General features: G+C 45.9%; 1 protein-coding gene across 2 annotated transcripts in view; it reads left to right on the top strand.

Annotated features, from left to right (window-relative positions):
• The window catches only part of DDHD1 (DDHD domain containing 1), a 65,167-nt gene that overhangs the window by 37,495 nt on the left and 11,858 nt on the right, over nucleotides 1-15,814 (top strand). For both annotated transcript variants that reach the window (XM_053981301.1, XM_053981300.1), the window contains 4 exons: nucleotides 1,916-2,022; nucleotides 2,281-2,387; nucleotides 13,996-14,258; nucleotides 15,619-15,694. In XM_053981301.1, coding sequence (XP_053837276.1) covers nucleotides 1,916-2,022; nucleotides 2,281-2,387; nucleotides 13,996-14,258; nucleotides 15,619-15,694 — 553 coding nt within the window. The remainder of the gene's footprint in view (nucleotides 1-1,915; nucleotides 2,023-2,280; nucleotides 2,388-13,995; nucleotides 14,259-15,618; nucleotides 15,695-15,814) is intronic.

Raw genomic sequence — 15,814 nt, 5'->3', positions numbered from 1 at the left:
TTCCTTCCTCCTTTTTTCTTCTCATTTTTTTCTTCCCCCTTTTTTCCCCTTTACCCTTTTTTTTCCTTCCCCCTTTTTTCCTTTTCTCCCCCTTTTCTCCCCCTTTTCTCCCCCTTTTCTCCCCCTTTTCTCCCCTTTTTCTCCCCCTTTTCCCCTTCCCCCTTTTTATTCCTTTCTCCTTTTCTTCCCCTTTCCCCAACTTTTCTTTCCCCCTTTCACCATTTCATTTCCCTGCCCCCTTTTTTCTCCACATTCCTCCTTTTTTCCTTTTCTTTCATCAGAAAATAAATGTCAGTGATGGAAAAGTGTTTTCAACACCTCTCTCAAAAATGTGGTACATGATTAATTTGCTTAAAAGGGGGGTGTTTTGAAAATAGGGTGAAAAACACATTGAAATAAATAAAAAAAACTTGATGCTTGCAACTGGGAACTCGGATTTGGTTTGTTGTGCTCATCTTCAAAAATAGGAATACTGCTGGGGCCAGGAGTCAGGTAAAGGAAAGAAAGGAAAATAAAACACTTCCTTGCTTTGGATGCTGAGTGCCTGTAGTGGTTTTGGTTTGTTAATTTTTGAGATGTTTTGGTTACTAATGAGTGTGGTGGGTTTAGTGTTGGTTAATTATCAGTGTTCTTACTAGAATGCACTCATTTACTTCCTCTTGTGAGGTAGGGCTAGAAGACAAGTAAAATAGGTTTAAAACTTTAAAAGGGTACAAAGAAATATTTATTAATAGTAATTAAAAGAAAGAGTAATAAGAATTAGAACAAAACCTTTAGGATACTTTTCCTCCTCTTACAACCTTTTCTTTTTTACTGATGATGTAAGGAAATAAAACTTAAAATTTTAGTCAGTTTACTACCTCTAAAATAGCCTTTCTTTACTTAGGGAGAGAAGTCCCTCTTGTTTATGTCATGGAGATTTCTCTACGAGAAAATAGTTCATTTGTGGTTCTTAATTTTTACAAATTGCAGCTGCTTGGGGAAATCTGTTCTTGGGAAATCTCTCCTATTTTTCACAAGCTTTTTTTACAGTTGTGTTTATGGGTTATGTTTACTTCTGGGATATTTTTTTAAAGATGAGCTGTTCAAAGGTAAAGGTTCTCATTAATTAAAGAATGCCTGGATATTTAATATTTGGTCTGATTTCTTGCTGCTTTTCCTTTTTCAATGATGGGTTTTTCACACAACACAAATAAAGTAATATTTTTAAAATAACATCACTTACCATTATTCCCATTTTCCCCCAAACAACAGAGAGATACTTTGGGGTTGAGGTATTTTAAGTTTTTCTCATCCCTTGAGAGAGGTGCAGCAATGTTCATGCTCAGATATGCTGTAAAAATGAAAAGTCTTTTAAAAGCCTCTCCATCTGCTCCTGCAAGTTGAAACACTCACAAGTGATCCTGTTTCTCACCCTTGGAGCTCTCAAGCCTTCCAATTCAGTATGCAGAATGAAATAAAAATTCTGCTCTTTCAAGCCATATTCTTAAGAGTTTTCTTTGTGTTTAAAAGCACTGAACTGTCTTCCTGTCTATACTGATCAAGTGGTTGATTTCAGTGGATTCTAGATTTCAAAGCAGAGGTGAAATTCTTAATTTTCTTTTTTCTGACTTTCTAATTCTTTTCTAATTTTCTAATCCTTCCCTTTCACAGTCAGCCCCAAACCCAGCAGAATTAACAGATACCTTTGGATTGAATTTAGGTGGATTATGTTATGCCCAAACTGATACAGTCAGACTCTTCTGAGCATGCAATGCACAGGATTCTTTCATTGTATGGGAGTTTAAGCATTTCATAATAAAAGCTTGAAATTGAGGGAATTACATGTTTCAGTAGGGATGGAAAAGCAGTAATCCAGGAAATGTGTTGTGCCAAGAGTCGTCTGCACAGGCAAACACTCATTTCTTTGTTGTAGGATGCGAGATACAGCAAGAAAAGTTGAAGAAAAGTATTTTTCCAATCTTGCAACACACGTGGAATTCCTTCCAGTGGAGTGGAGATCAAAGCTGACCCTCGATGGAGGTACAGGATTCTGTTCTTCTGCTGTTCCAGCAGCTGCAGAGTTCTCCCCAGAAATCTCATCTGTGTTCTCTGCTTGTGCCTTTCCTTTGGTTTTGTTTGCACAACTTTGAACATTTCCATCCCTGGCAGTGCCCAAGGCCAGGCTGGAAACTGGGGCTTGGAGCAGCCTGGGACAGTGGAAGGTGTCCCTGCCATCTTATCATTCTCCTGGATGTAATTTAATTCCCTTTTTTTTTTTTTTTAATATATTTTTCCCAGACACTGTGGACTCCATCACTCCGGACAAAGTGCGGGGTTTACGGGATATGCTCAACAGCAGTGCCATGGACATCATGTACTACACCAGCCCTCTTTACAGGGATGAGGTAAGAGTGGGAAATGTGGTTTTATGGAAATTCACTGGAGCAGGGCATGGAGGCTGAAAAAAATCTGGATTTGGGAATGTCAGGAAAGTTCCCTGCATGAAGGGAGTTAACACTTTGTGGGTGTGTCATGGTCACCCACAGGAATCAGAGTTTTAAGAGTGAGAAGACAGCAAAAACAACAATCCATGTCATTTATTCAGAGCAGAAATGTCTAAAATGGTTCTGTATCAACAGCTGAGCGATGGGAAGGGAATTAATGTTCTGAATTTCTGCATATCTAGAGCAATGGGAGTCCATAGAGCTGAGGTTCTTTTTACCTCTTGACAAAATCCATGGGTATTTGTCACTTCATTTCTGCTGTTTCTGAGCACAGGTGGGATGGCAGCACGAGCAAAACGTGCCCAGGCCAGTGTGAATGCATTTGTGTGCACTTGCCTTGCAGGGAAACCAAAATGATCCCCAATTACTCGGTTCATTAGGGCACTGTTCATATCCTGGATGCTCCCATCCTACCTTGACCCATCTGTGTAGCTGCTGAGTGACCCCATTACCCAGAGGAGAAAAGCCAGCATAAATTACAGTGGCCTGTAAATAATGATAAGCCTTGAATAAATCATAACAACCTGAATAATTGAAGTAGCCCATAAAACATGGACAGTGCTTCACCCCAGTAGCATCCCTTGTGTATCCCACTTACTGGAAGAGCCCTGTGGGGCTGTTTTGGGATTAATTTCTGCAGGGATTGTAGCTTTTTTTCTGTGTTGGCTGTGTTATGTATGGAGTAGTGTTCATCCTTTTGCAGCCTTGGTACCCTGAGCATGGTTAGACTGGGGCAAGGTGGGACTTTTAAGTCTTACTTGGGTATTTAATGTCAAATTAGGTGTGTTTAAGTCCTTTAGACTGGCAACACAATTTTCAAACTGAAATCTGTACCTCCCTTCCTGCTCAGTAATGCAGAGTTCATTGATCAGGGCTCTCCACCATCTCTCAGGTTTCCCTGTCTCTTGTGTGCCTGAAGCCAACACAAATTTTTGTGGCAAGCCATGGAAATCTCTCTGGCAGCTTGAAAACAGATACTTCTAAACTACATTAGAGGCTTGGCATGTCTGTGGACATCTTATGGGAAATGGATTAGTGAGTAAAGTTCAGGTGTGCTGGCCAGCAGTGCATGAAAATGTAATTCATTGCTCAGGAGAATTGCAGTTTTACAGGTTTATCACCATCCCCTGGCTGGGAGAACTGACATAGAAGGAGCGTGCTCAGATCCGATTACAAAATACTCCATTGGTTTTTTTTTTTCATCAAATCAAATTGATTTCCTTGAAATGTTTCCCACACTACACCCAAGTTACTCTTCCTTATCCCATTTTATTTTCTGTGACCTAACTTGGCAGAGTTTAACCCAGCAGTGTCAGATGGAGCATTCTTCTGGGTGGTTTTCCCATTTTCAGTGTGTTTTTCTTGTGCCACTTTGCTCCTTCCAGCTCAGAAATGAGCCTTGTCTTTGAGGATCCACACATTGCTCAGAATTCATGTCCCTGCTCACTGCTTTGTCACCCCAACACAATTCTTTGTGTACTCTGGGCACTTCCAGTGCTTTCCACCCAGAAATCCTCAGGGGATCTCAAAAGGAGCTCACTAAACTTTCCTGTGCCCCTGGGAAATAAACTGAGGAACGTGGTGAGCTCCTGGAGAAGAGGGAAGCTGCCATTCAGCTGATGGCTCAGAGCAGCCACAGAATCCCAGCCTGGTTTGGGTTGGAAGGGATCTGAAAAACCATCCTGTTCCACCCCCTGCCATGGCAGAGAACCCTTCCACTATCCCAGGTGGCTCCCAGCCCTGTCCAACCTGGCTTTGGGCACTTCCAGGGATCCAGGGGCAGCCACAGCTGCTCTGGGCACCCTGTGCCAGGGCTTGCCCACCCTCACATCAGGAATTCCTTCCCAATTTCCCATCCATCCCTGCCCTCTGGCACTGGGAGCCATTCCCTGGGTCCTGTCCCTCCATGCCTTGTCCCCAGTCCCTCTCCAGCTCTCCTGGAGCCCCTTCAGGCCCTGCAAGGGGCTCTCAGCTCTCCCTGGAGCCTTCTCCTCTCCAGGTGAGCACCCCCAGCTCTCCCAGCCTGGCTCCAGCCCTTGGAGCAGCTCCTCTGGACTCTCTCCAGCAGCTCCTCCTGCTGCTGGGAGCCCCAGAGCTGGCAGAGCATTCCAGGTGACCTGCAGTGACCAGGTCACTCGTGTGCCCAAGGCAGGGACAGAATTCTCTCCCTGCTCCCCTCAGTGCCAGGGGAGCACCCCAGGACCCCGCTGGCACTCTGGGCTGCGAGCACCCGGGGCACGGTGCTTGCATACGGATTTTCTTTCCCCTTTCAAGGATTTTCCCCACGTAGAAGTATCACAACCTCTTCTTTAAAGCTCCTGACTGTCGGAACCCAAGGTGTCCCTCAGACACTCTTGGATGTTCCAGGTCCAGGGCAGAAGCCTCTGAGACCCTGGCAGGCAGCCAGAAACCCCTGTGGTTTTGAGTTTGACCCATGGAACAATTTACCAACTTTGCAGGAAGAACAAGAAATCACAAAAGTTTAGATATTATAATAGAAGTAATCACAAAGTAAAAGGTAGGATTTTTGAGTGCTGTACAGGGGGGTTTTAGGCCTTGTACAGAGGGGTCTGAGTTTTGTACATGGGGGTCAGAGGTTCTAAGATGGGGGGATTTGGGCGTGCCCTGTCCTCCTTCTTTCTCCTTCCTATTCCCCATGTTCTTGGTGATGTTGGCACTCACAGATTGGTTTAGAGTAGAAAGCCACTGTTCAATGTAGGTGATAGGCATTGGGGAAAAACTATAAATACTTAATACTTAATGTGTGATATAAAAGATGGCACCAGCCCCTTGGGCAGGGGAGACGAAGACAAAGGGAGACGGAGAGAGACGCAGAGGGAGAAGGAGTCAGAGAGAATGCCAGGGAGTGTGTGTGCCTTGAGATAACACACAATAAACTGCCTTGAGACCAGATGACTGAAGACTGCTGAGTCTTTCTTTGAAGGCACAGGTTAGAGGAGAGACTTTTCCACCACCCGGGGTCACCCCAATCTGGGGGTGATTCCGGCACCTGACCGCTCTTTAAGCAGCTCGTGAAGGGGTTTGCAAGTGGCAGCCCCTCTCTCCTCGCAGGGGAAGGAGCCTTGTCCTGTCTCCTGTGTCACAGGAGAGCACAGAGCTGTGCCAGGGGCCCTGCATTGCTCATTTGAGCCCTCCCAGGGCGTGGTGGGTGACCCCCTCTCTGATTTCAGGTATTGTTTCTTCTCCAGTGTGGCACCAAAAGGTGCCTCTGCCTCCTGGCATGTGATGTGATACCAGGCAGGCATTAATGAATAATTCAGCACAGCCCCGTGCACATCCCAGTCAGATCCAGCTGGGGTGTTTTTGTGGGAGAGAACTCTGCTCTACCCTCCTCTGTACCAAATCCCTCTGTAAGCATTGCCCAGATGTAAGGAAAAGCAATAAATTGATATTCTGATGCACACAGGCCTATTTCTAAATGAGCAGACATTCCACATTCTGCCCCTGACCTTGCTGCTCCATCTTGGGTAACATAATCTTGGGTTTTAGTGTCCTCACTGGGGGACTTTGTTTCACATCTGTGTCACTGTAGCTTCATATTTCTTTAATAATAAATGGCTGCAGCAGAGATTAGAAAGACCAATTGCTGCATAGTAAATGCAGAGTTGTCACCTTCATTATACTGTTAAGTGCCTTTTTTTTACTGATCTTCCCTGTACTTACTTACTTGCAGGCTAATTGTAATTCTGTAAATTATTGATATATGTCTTGGCAGAAAATGCCTTTAGTGCAGGATAAATGTTAATTTCCATCCATCATCCCAAGATTTCTAAGGATTTAGTGCAAATATTGCACTATGGAAGTGGAGAAACTTCACTGTCCACCTTAGAATCATGGAATAGTTTCTGTTGGAAGGGAAATTAAGGATAATCTCATTCCACTCCCTAGATCCCTCATCTTCCACTAGAACAGCTTGCTCAGAGTCCTGACCTTGAATGGCTTCATGGTTTGTCCTTATACATATATTTAAAAAGAGAATTAAGGACTAACCTCTTGAAATTTGGCACAAGTGTTAACTTTTAGCAGAGCTTTCATCCCTCTTGGGTTGTTTTGCAATGGAAATGCCATTCTCCTGTGCACTCCTTTCAGCAATGAGAGGCAGCTGGTTCAGGTGTGTCTGAAAACAAGATGGGAAGCAGGAAATTTTAAGCTGAGACTATTTCAGGGTCTGGTTTTGCATATCCTGTTGAACCTAATAGTGAAGGAGCTGCTTGGCTGGTTTAATTAATGGCTGATTTAATGAATTTGATTGCCCTTGAATGTATTCTCAGCTTTATAAAGTCATTGCTTAGTAGCTGTGCCTGATCTTAGACTTCATCTTGAGCACAGTGACTTGTTAGGAATGGGTTAGACTCAGCTTTTCAACAGCAAGAGGGGTCCTGGGAGAGAGGCTCAGGCAGATCCACAGATCCTTTTTCTGTGTCATCCCTGAGCCAGAGCCCTTCCCATCTGTTCCCACAGCCACAGCTCATTCTGGCCTCTCATCTATTGTTGTGACACTCCTCTGGCATTCATCAGTGATTCCATCAGGGAATGTGACAACTGTTGTCTCCTTGGGGGTCAGCAGCCTCACCAGCTCTGCTGGCACATTCTCCTGGGCCACGTGGAGCAAAAACTCCTCATCTTTGCTCTCCCAATCCTTCCCAATCCACCCTTGAGCTGCAGCTCCTCCCTTGGCTCTCAAGGACCCTCTTGCCCCCTCCAGCTGGCTCAGGCTCCTGTTGCCTGCTGGCTGAATCCCAAACAAGTTTGCACTTCCTCCTGAAGTTCTCTTCACATTTGGGAAGAGCTGCTTGCAGAACTCACCGTTCCTCAGATCTCCTTCACGTTCCTGCCCCACAAAGCCTGCAGGAACAGTCCTGCTCTTCAGGCTGGAGGGGGTGCACAGGTCAGCTGTCCTGCACTCCCTCTCCATAGGTACCTGTCTCTTGTTTTTATCTCTCTTCAAACTGTTCATGTGGGAAGATTGTTTAGTGGGTGAGGAGACAGCAGAGAGAAAAGAGCAGCACTCAAGCTCTGTGTTACTGCTGTGCTCAGGTGCCTGCAGGGGTTTTCTGCTCCTTGTTTTCCTGAAAAAAAACCCTCATTTCTTGGATATTGAGAGAAAAATGTCATTTTCTACACTGGTAATTTTGATGTGCACTGAAAAGCCCCTTCAACCCCAACAATCTGCCCCTAAAATGGACCAGGGGATGGAGTTCTGGATCTTCTTGGTGTGGATGCAGGAGGTGTTTGTCCACACACACATCCCAGTTTCCTTCTGCTTTGCCAGGAATATGCTATCCATGCTTATTTATGCTGGTGTCTTCAAGGCTGCTTTTCCTCAGTAGTAGGGTTGGGCTGCTTGGGATGCTGGTGCTGGAATTCAGAGGTTGAGCAGCTGCTTGGGATGTTGGTGCTGGAATTCAGAGGTTGAGCAGCTGCTTGGGATGTTGGTGCTGGAATTTAGAGGTTTGGACTTTTCCAGCCTGGCACAGGATGCTGTTAATGCTCTGCACAAAAGGGCAGCAGCTCTGGGTGTCTCACTCATTTCACAATTTCTTGTTCCCATCATGATCCAGCAGTTCAGGCTTGCCCAACACCCAGGAGGTGATAAAAGACATGATTCTGCTGCCCTTTTTGTCAGTGTCCTTCAGCCTGAGGTGACAGGGACGTGTCACCTGACTCAGGCTCCCCATCTGTACAAAACCCAGGCCTGTGCCAATTCAGGATTCCTGAATGGATGGGGTAGGCTGTTATTTTTTGATTTCTTGGAAGCCATGTGCCAGGCAGGCACATAACTGGAATAGCAAAGGGCATTTTGGCCTCATCAAGTCCAGCCTCCTGCTCCTTGGTCAGCTCTCTGGTTTTTGGCTTCCCCCTGGAATTGCATGGCCCTCAAGCCAGCTCCCCATGCATGTGCATTCCTTACTCTGCCTTTTATTTGGTTTCTGAAGGGCAGAGAGCTTCTAACCTCAGTTAATCTGAATATGAGCTGCTGCCTCCTGAGCAACTTGATCCTGCAGGCTTGAGTTTCCTGCAAGGAGGATTTATTGGCAAAACTTCAGCTGATAGAGAGAGATAATCTCAGAATGGTTTGGGTTTGAAGGAATCTTAAAGCTCATCTCATTCCAAACCCCTGCTATGGGCAGGAACACCTTCCACTATCCCAGAGTGCTCCAAGCCCAACCTGACCTTGGACACTTCCAGGGATCCAGGGGCAGCCCCAGCTCCTCTGTGCCAGGGCCTCCCCACCCTCAGAGCCAAGAATTCCTTCCCAATATCCCATCTATATTCCCCTCTATCCGTGGGAAGCCATTCCCCCTTGTCCTTTCACTCCAGGCCCTTTCTTTGAAATATTCCAGTGTCCTCAGGCTGATGCTAAATGAGGGCCAGCTGGGAGGATGGGATTTGATGCAGCTTTTCTGGAAGAAATAGGAATTGTTCCCTTTGTTACAGTGTTTGGTGTGCTCAGAAACAGACAGGTGGAGGTGCTGCATTTCCCTGCTCCCTCTGGAGGAGCTGGGGGTGATGGAGCAGAGCAGCTGACAGGGAAAAACATCAACTCAATTTACAGCTGCCTCATTGATTCTTTTGGGAGGTGTTTGAGCTTGTTTAGTCTGTGGGAGAAGACTTAGGAGGTGGTGAAATGGGTTGGGGCTGATGCCTCAGGTTTGAGCTTTTCTATTTTTCCCATTCTGTGCTGCTTTAGTGTGAGGGTCTGGGCTCCATATTATGGGATGGCGAGCTCTCTGCACAGAGCAGGGAGACAAAACAATTCCTGCTCCAGCTGGGCACCAAGGACAAATGATCCAAAGCTCAGGCCCGGGAGCACAAACAGCGTGGGCTGGAGAGAGAAAAACAAGCAGGATGGGAGTGCCTGGGCTAAAGCTGGAATGGGACAATGAACTGCAAGGTGCAAATGGAGCAGAGCTGATCCCAGTGAGAGCCCCCGGGAGCGCTCGTGCATTTTGGGACCATTTTGGTTCCTCTTGGCTGCAGCCCTGGCTGGGCTCTGCTGCTGCCCAAGGTGGATCCATGGAGGAGATCCTTTGAATAAATCCCTGCTTTATTCTTTTAACTCTGCCCAGCCTCTGCTCTAGGGCAGCTTTCACAAGGCATCAATTTCTGCTGACCCAGATGGGACTGACCCCACAATCCCTGGCTTAGGGAACCCAAGGAATCTCCAGGCTTATGGAAAACCCCATGGAGAGCTGGGATGGAGAAACAGCTCCCACTGTCCCCAAAATGAGCTGGGAACTGGGAGGGAGGATGGAACAGGGGAGCTGCAAAGAGAGAGAGAGGAGTCTGCTTATGCTGCATTCCACTGTCTCCACCATTCCTGGGATTTTTTGGGTGATTCCTGCTCTCTTGTTTTCAGGCAGAACCAGAACTTGTTTTCAGGTGCTTCCCAAGCACATAATAGATCCCATGGAGCAGCAGGTGCTGAGGTTTGGGGCCACCAGGGAAAGCAGTGGGAAAAGGGCTGATTTCAGCAGGAATTCCTTGGATGGAGCTGCAGTGGGAGCAGGAGAAGCTGTCAGCAAGCTCAGGATGAGGCACCCATTACCTCCAAGCCAACCATGCATGGAACAGCCACTTGGATGTCCTGGGTTTGGGAGGCTGAGGAAGGAGTTATTTGGGTTTTTTGGTTGGTTTGTTTTTGTTTGTTTTGGGTTTGTTTTTTTTTTTTTTAATTTAACAGTGAACCTTTAATTAAGACCCTTCAGAGGGAGTAGAAAGACAAGCTGTGCATAAAAAGATCAGCTCTTAAAAAATTGATTACAGTGATGCCATTTAGGAGAGAAAATTTGATAGGCAGTCATATTTTTCATGTTTAAATCCAACCAAAAATTCACTGATTTTAGGCAATGTAAAGCCACTTAGTGGTTTTAGAAGTATTTTTACATGGGCATATCGAGCTGTAACTACAAAAGATTTGAAAGCAGTTCACGTTGCATTTACTGGGCTAAAACCCTGTTCAAACTTTTTTCACAAGTTGGAATATTTTATACTTTTTTAAGACTAAGAAAGCAAATCAAGATTAAATCATAGAATGGCTTGGATTGGAAGAGACCTTAAACACCATCCCCCAATAAATATTACCTTACCTTCATATACTGCTTAACCAAGCAGGTTTTAAGCTGGGACTTTAAATGAATATTACTTTTTTTTTTTTTCAAGTTCCTTTTATTTTTTTCCTTTTTTTTTTTTTTTTTCTTGTTCTGCACCACAAAGGTTCAGTTTCTAATCTTAGGGCTGGCACAGGACTGTTGGCAGGACAGCAACACACATAAGTGCTCACTGCAGGTGGAGGGCTCCTGGTTTTGGCAGAGCAGCAAAGCAGATCATTCCCAGTGCCTGGAAATCTGGAGCCTTTCCCACAGCAGACCTTCCTCTCCACAATTACCTGAGGGGTTTGGAGTTTAGGAATGATCTCCATCAGATGATTTGCTTGAATTCAGTGCTTGGACTCTGGTCTGCAAAATTGCAAATGTGCGCCGATTTGGAAATCCATTTCTTAGTTGTGCTCATGTGTGGCAGCACATTCTTCTCTCTCTCAGGATTTTTCCATAGAGGAGCACAGAGAGAAGAGAGAGAAAACAATTTCTATTTCTGCTCCTTGTTTTTTCCCATGTGGAATGTGCTTGGAGAATTGTTTACCTGGGGTGATTGCTTGGTTGGATTCTGGTGAGGATTGTTTGAGCCTGGTGGCCAATCCAACCCACCTGTGGCTGCACTCTCAGAGAGGGGCACGAGTTGGGAGTTAGATTTGGGAGTTAGAACAAATAGGTTTGTAGATTTAGTATCTCCTTTAAATAGTATATTAGTGTATTATAGCATAGTTATAATAAATAAATCATTCAGCCTTCTGAGCTGGAGGCAGACATCAGCATTTCTTCCCACCTGCTTTTACAATACCCATGTTTGTGCTGAACTTCCCAGTAACAGCAAGTTTTTAAGGAGGAGGAGGATTAAAAACAGGGCTGGACTCAGTGTCCAACCAGGATTTTCCAAGAAATATTCTCTTTTATGCCCTCAGATTGCAAGAGCAGATATTTATAATGGAAATGCCATGATACCAGAAGATTATTTACCCATTCCTGGCAGGAATCCCCAAACACTTTGATTTCAACTGATTCTTGCTATTTTGTTCTGGGTTTTAATCAAAACCTTTTTAAATGGAGAGGATACCAGCCAGCCACAGCTCATCCTGATTGACATTTTCAGCTCCAGCTCTTGCTGAAACCTCTGCCTCTTCATATGTGGAAGTTTGTGCCCACAGTCTGTGCAGACCCAAATGGAAGAAGAGGCAGCATCACAGTCAAAAATACTTGAAAAGGGGTGTTCTGATACTCCTTTCTCCAAGCTGCTGCAAGGCTCTGTTAATCATCTCACAGTGCTTCAGGCAGAGGATTTGTTGTGTGGATTCTCACTCAGTAAAATGTGTATCAAACACTGGCACTTCTGGTGCCATTCATATTTATATTCAGTAATGACTCAGGCTCTTGAAAAATCATGCTGAAATTACATGTTCCATAGCTTTAATTTCCTCTTGCTAACAAGGGAATGATTTGCACTCTCTTGTTTGTCCTCCTCCCTGCCACAGCCTGGAAGCATTGCTGAGTTTCCATGCTGAGTTTCACAGGCAAAGCTGGTTTTTGGGTTGTTTTTTTTTTTTTTTTTTTTTTTTTTAGTTTGTTTTTATGTATTTTGGGGTGGGGTTTTGGGGGGAGTTTTTTTGTTTGTTTGTTTGTTGGGGTTTTTTTTGTTTTGTTTTGGGTTTTTTTGGGGGGGGGGGGTTGGGGGTTTTTTGTGTGGCTTTTTGTTGTTGTTGTTGGCCAGTTCCCAAATTTCGTGGTTTCCAGTGTTTCTCTCTAAAATACTTTCTGGAACACTGTACCTTTTTATCCTACAGTGTAGGGTTTGGAGCAGCTATTTATTTGTTTGTTTGTTTGTTTATTGTTGTAGTAGTACAGGATTAGTCTGTCATGTTTAAGAACCATGTTGCACTCCTGCTTTCCCCCAAAAATCCCTCCTGGAAACCTATAACTAGAAAACTGGCTTTTAAAGCATTGTTTATATCAAATGTTCAAATTCAGGCTCTGTTTGTCTCTTTTTTGCCCTTTTTTACTCCCATATCGTCCTCTTACCTGGGATGAGGCTTTTCATTTTTTAGCAGCATCATTTCATTCTGATTCCTTGGGAATAATTTCCAGCAGGTGTAGGTGTAGGAAGGGAAGCAGGACAGGAAGCTGCCTCTCCTTTCAGCCAGGCAGTGGGGAGGAGAATGAAAAGCTTCATGAGTTCAAGCCTGTTTTACTGAGGCCCAAAAGCAATTTGAGGATATTTTCCCAGAACCCATCCAGGCTCTCACTGCAGTGTCTGAGCACATCCATTTTAGTGGATTTCTCTCTTCCCAGTCCCCTGTTGCTCACAGGGATGAAGGGAGAAGGGGGTATGAGCTGTTTAGTAGGGTGATGCCAAGGTTATGGCAGAGATGTGATGCCTCAGGTTTTGGCTTTTCTATTTTTCTCATTCTGTGCTGCTTCAGTGTGTGGGTCTGAGCTTCATATCAGGGGATGCTGAGCTCTCTGCACAGGGCAGGGAGACAAAACAATTCCTGCTCCAGCTGGGCACCAAGGACAAATGATCCAAAGCTCAGGCCCAGGAGCACAAACAGCGTGGGCTGGAGAGAGAAAAACAAGCAGGATGGGAGTGCCTGGGCTAAAGCTGGAATGGGACAATGAACTGCAAGGTGCAAATGGAGCAGAGCTGATCCCAGTGAGAGCCCCCGGGAGCGCTCGTGCATTTTGGGACCATTTTGGTTCCTCTTGGCTGCAGCCCTGGCTGGGCTCTGGTGCTGCCCAAGGTGGATCCATGGAGGAGATCCTTTGAATAAATCCCTGCTTTATTCTTTTAACTCTGCCCAGCCTCTGTTCTAGGGCAGCCTTCACAAGGCATCAAGTTGATTCTAGGTCATGTGTGGCTCAGGCTCCTTCCATCCTCTTTAAATTAAAAAAGGAGCTGAACCTCTTGATACAGGAGGAATGCTCTTCTGCTCAGTGCTGCAGGAAACGGAATAGAATCCAGCAAAAAGGGAAAAACCACAGTGCCAGCAATCACTGGTGTGCCAGTGAAAACCAGGTGTTGCTCACCTCAGAGGCTTCTGTTCAGTACTTCAAGCACAGCTTGAAGTGTTTGAAGTGTTGGAGTGTTTCATTTGTTGAAGTGTTTATTTCAATTTGAGGCCTTGGGCCGTGCAGAGCAGCAGTTTTAGGGTCACCTCATGTCCTGTGTGGTGGCTGCTGGTGGCTCTGGAGGGAGGGATGAGCCTCTGGAGCCAGTGACCATCAGCCAGACAGTTGCTGCTGGCCGTGGGGTTGGGCTCATCTTCCCAGCCTGATTTAAGAGGAGCGGGTCAGTGTGGGATGGGAACGTTCCTGAACATCAAGTGGAGCAATAAGATGTGGCTACTAAACCCCCTGTCCTCACCCTCTTGTCACAGCTGGTGAAGGGGCTGCAGCAGGAGCTGAACCGGCTGTACTCCCTCTTCTGCTCCCGGAACCCGGAGTTCGAGGAGAAGGGAGGGAAGGTCTCCATCGTGTCCCACTCCCTGGGCTGTGTCATCACCTACGACATCATGACTGGCTGGAATCCAGTCAGGCTCTATGAGCAGCTGCTGCAGAAGGAGGAGGAGGAGCTGGAGGAGAGTTGGATGAGCTACGAGGAGCGGCGTTTGCTCGAGGAGCTTTACCTAACCAAACAACGGTAATGCCCCACTCCCAGGGATCAGAGGAGATAACCACAGCCCTGGAGAACACCCTCTGGGTGTTTCCAGAGCCCACCAGGGCTGTTATCTTTGGTGGCTGGTGTTCTTCTGCTGGGGCTGGGTGATAAATGCTAAACACAGCACTGGGAGCTCTGAATCCACACAGTTTCATGGAGTGGTTTGGGTTGGAAGGGACCTTCAAGACATCCAGCTCCAACCCCCTGCTGTGGGCTGGGACACCTTCCACTATCCCAGGGTGCTCCCAAGTCTCATCCAGTCTGGCCTTGGACACTTCCAGGGCTGGGGGATACTGTGGTGCTGTGAGACACCCATTAGAGAATCTAAAATGAGCAACTTCAGTCGTTCAAGTGGGACGTGACAAATCATGAATCACAGGTTTTTGGTTCCTTCCTGAAACCAACCTGAGTATTGGTGGTACTTGGGAAGCATTGATTCAGCAGCAGCCCTGCTGTGGTGGGAGTCAGGATGTGTCTCACTGGGGATGGGTGCAGGGTGTGTCTGTCAGCTGCAGGGCTGGTCTCAGTGTAGGATTTCTGAGAAAAGGGAAGTTTAGAAACCTAATGAAGCGTTGCAGTGATAAGATGGCCCTTCAGGCATGTGACAAACATATGATCAGGGAGAAATGGCCACTTTCACACTCGTGCTCCAGCTCCTTAGGCATCCTCTGAAGTGCTTCCACAGAAATCCCAGGTATCATTTGACACTGGCACTTCTGCACAGAACGAGTGGCTCTCCCTTCAGTGAGCAGTTCAGTGTGAAATGATGGAAAATAGACTGCTGACATCCTCTAACCTCTGGAATTCACTGCGACTGGGAACAGTTTTACCCATCCATATTTGTGCTTTACGTTGTAGCTGCCTTTTTAATTCAGGCCAACTAGAAAAGCAGGTGAACAGCATTTTTCATGGGAGTTGAAAGGGTGGGACACCATCCTCCAGAAATTCCACCTCCATACAGAACTCCACAATGCCCAGACCTTTTCCTGTGGCTTTGTTGTTGTTTGGGGGGGTTTAAAACAAAATAAAGCAGGTGATTTGGCTGCAAAATCACCACGGAAACGGGAGGTGAGTCAGCTGCTCCTGAGGAAGGAGGGTGGGCAGATGCTTGGGCTGGTGAGCAGGGGAATTGTCATGTGTTGATTGATTCCTTCTGTGGCCAGAGAAACAGGAATTGACAGACACTGATTCTTAATCGATTGAGCTGCTCCAGGAAATACTGACACCATCACTCTCTCTTCCCAGCAGACAAAACTGTTGGACCCCACAGGAATGCCTGTTTGGATCAGAGAGGTTAAAGCTGCATTTTTTATTGGATCTCAGAAAGATCTCTATTTTCTAGGTTGAGAGAGATAGAAGAGAGGTTACATGAGTTAAAGGCATCCACCATATCAAAACCACCTGTCTTAAAATTTAAGGTATGTATGTTTGAGAGGTTTCTACTGAATTTTTCTGCTTGCTGTAAAAATGCACCTCCAGTGTGAGTCATTCTGCTTACTTTTATTTTTTCCCATGTCTCTAGAGGTGATTTTGGCAGA

Source organism: Vidua macroura, chromosome 6 (assembly GCF_024509145.1).
Source record: "Vidua macroura isolate BioBank_ID:100142 chromosome 6, ASM2450914v1, whole genome shotgun sequence".
NCBI lineage: Eukaryota > Metazoa > Chordata > Aves > Passeriformes > Viduidae > Vidua > Vidua macroura.
This window is presented reverse-complemented; position numbering and strand designations above follow the sequence as displayed.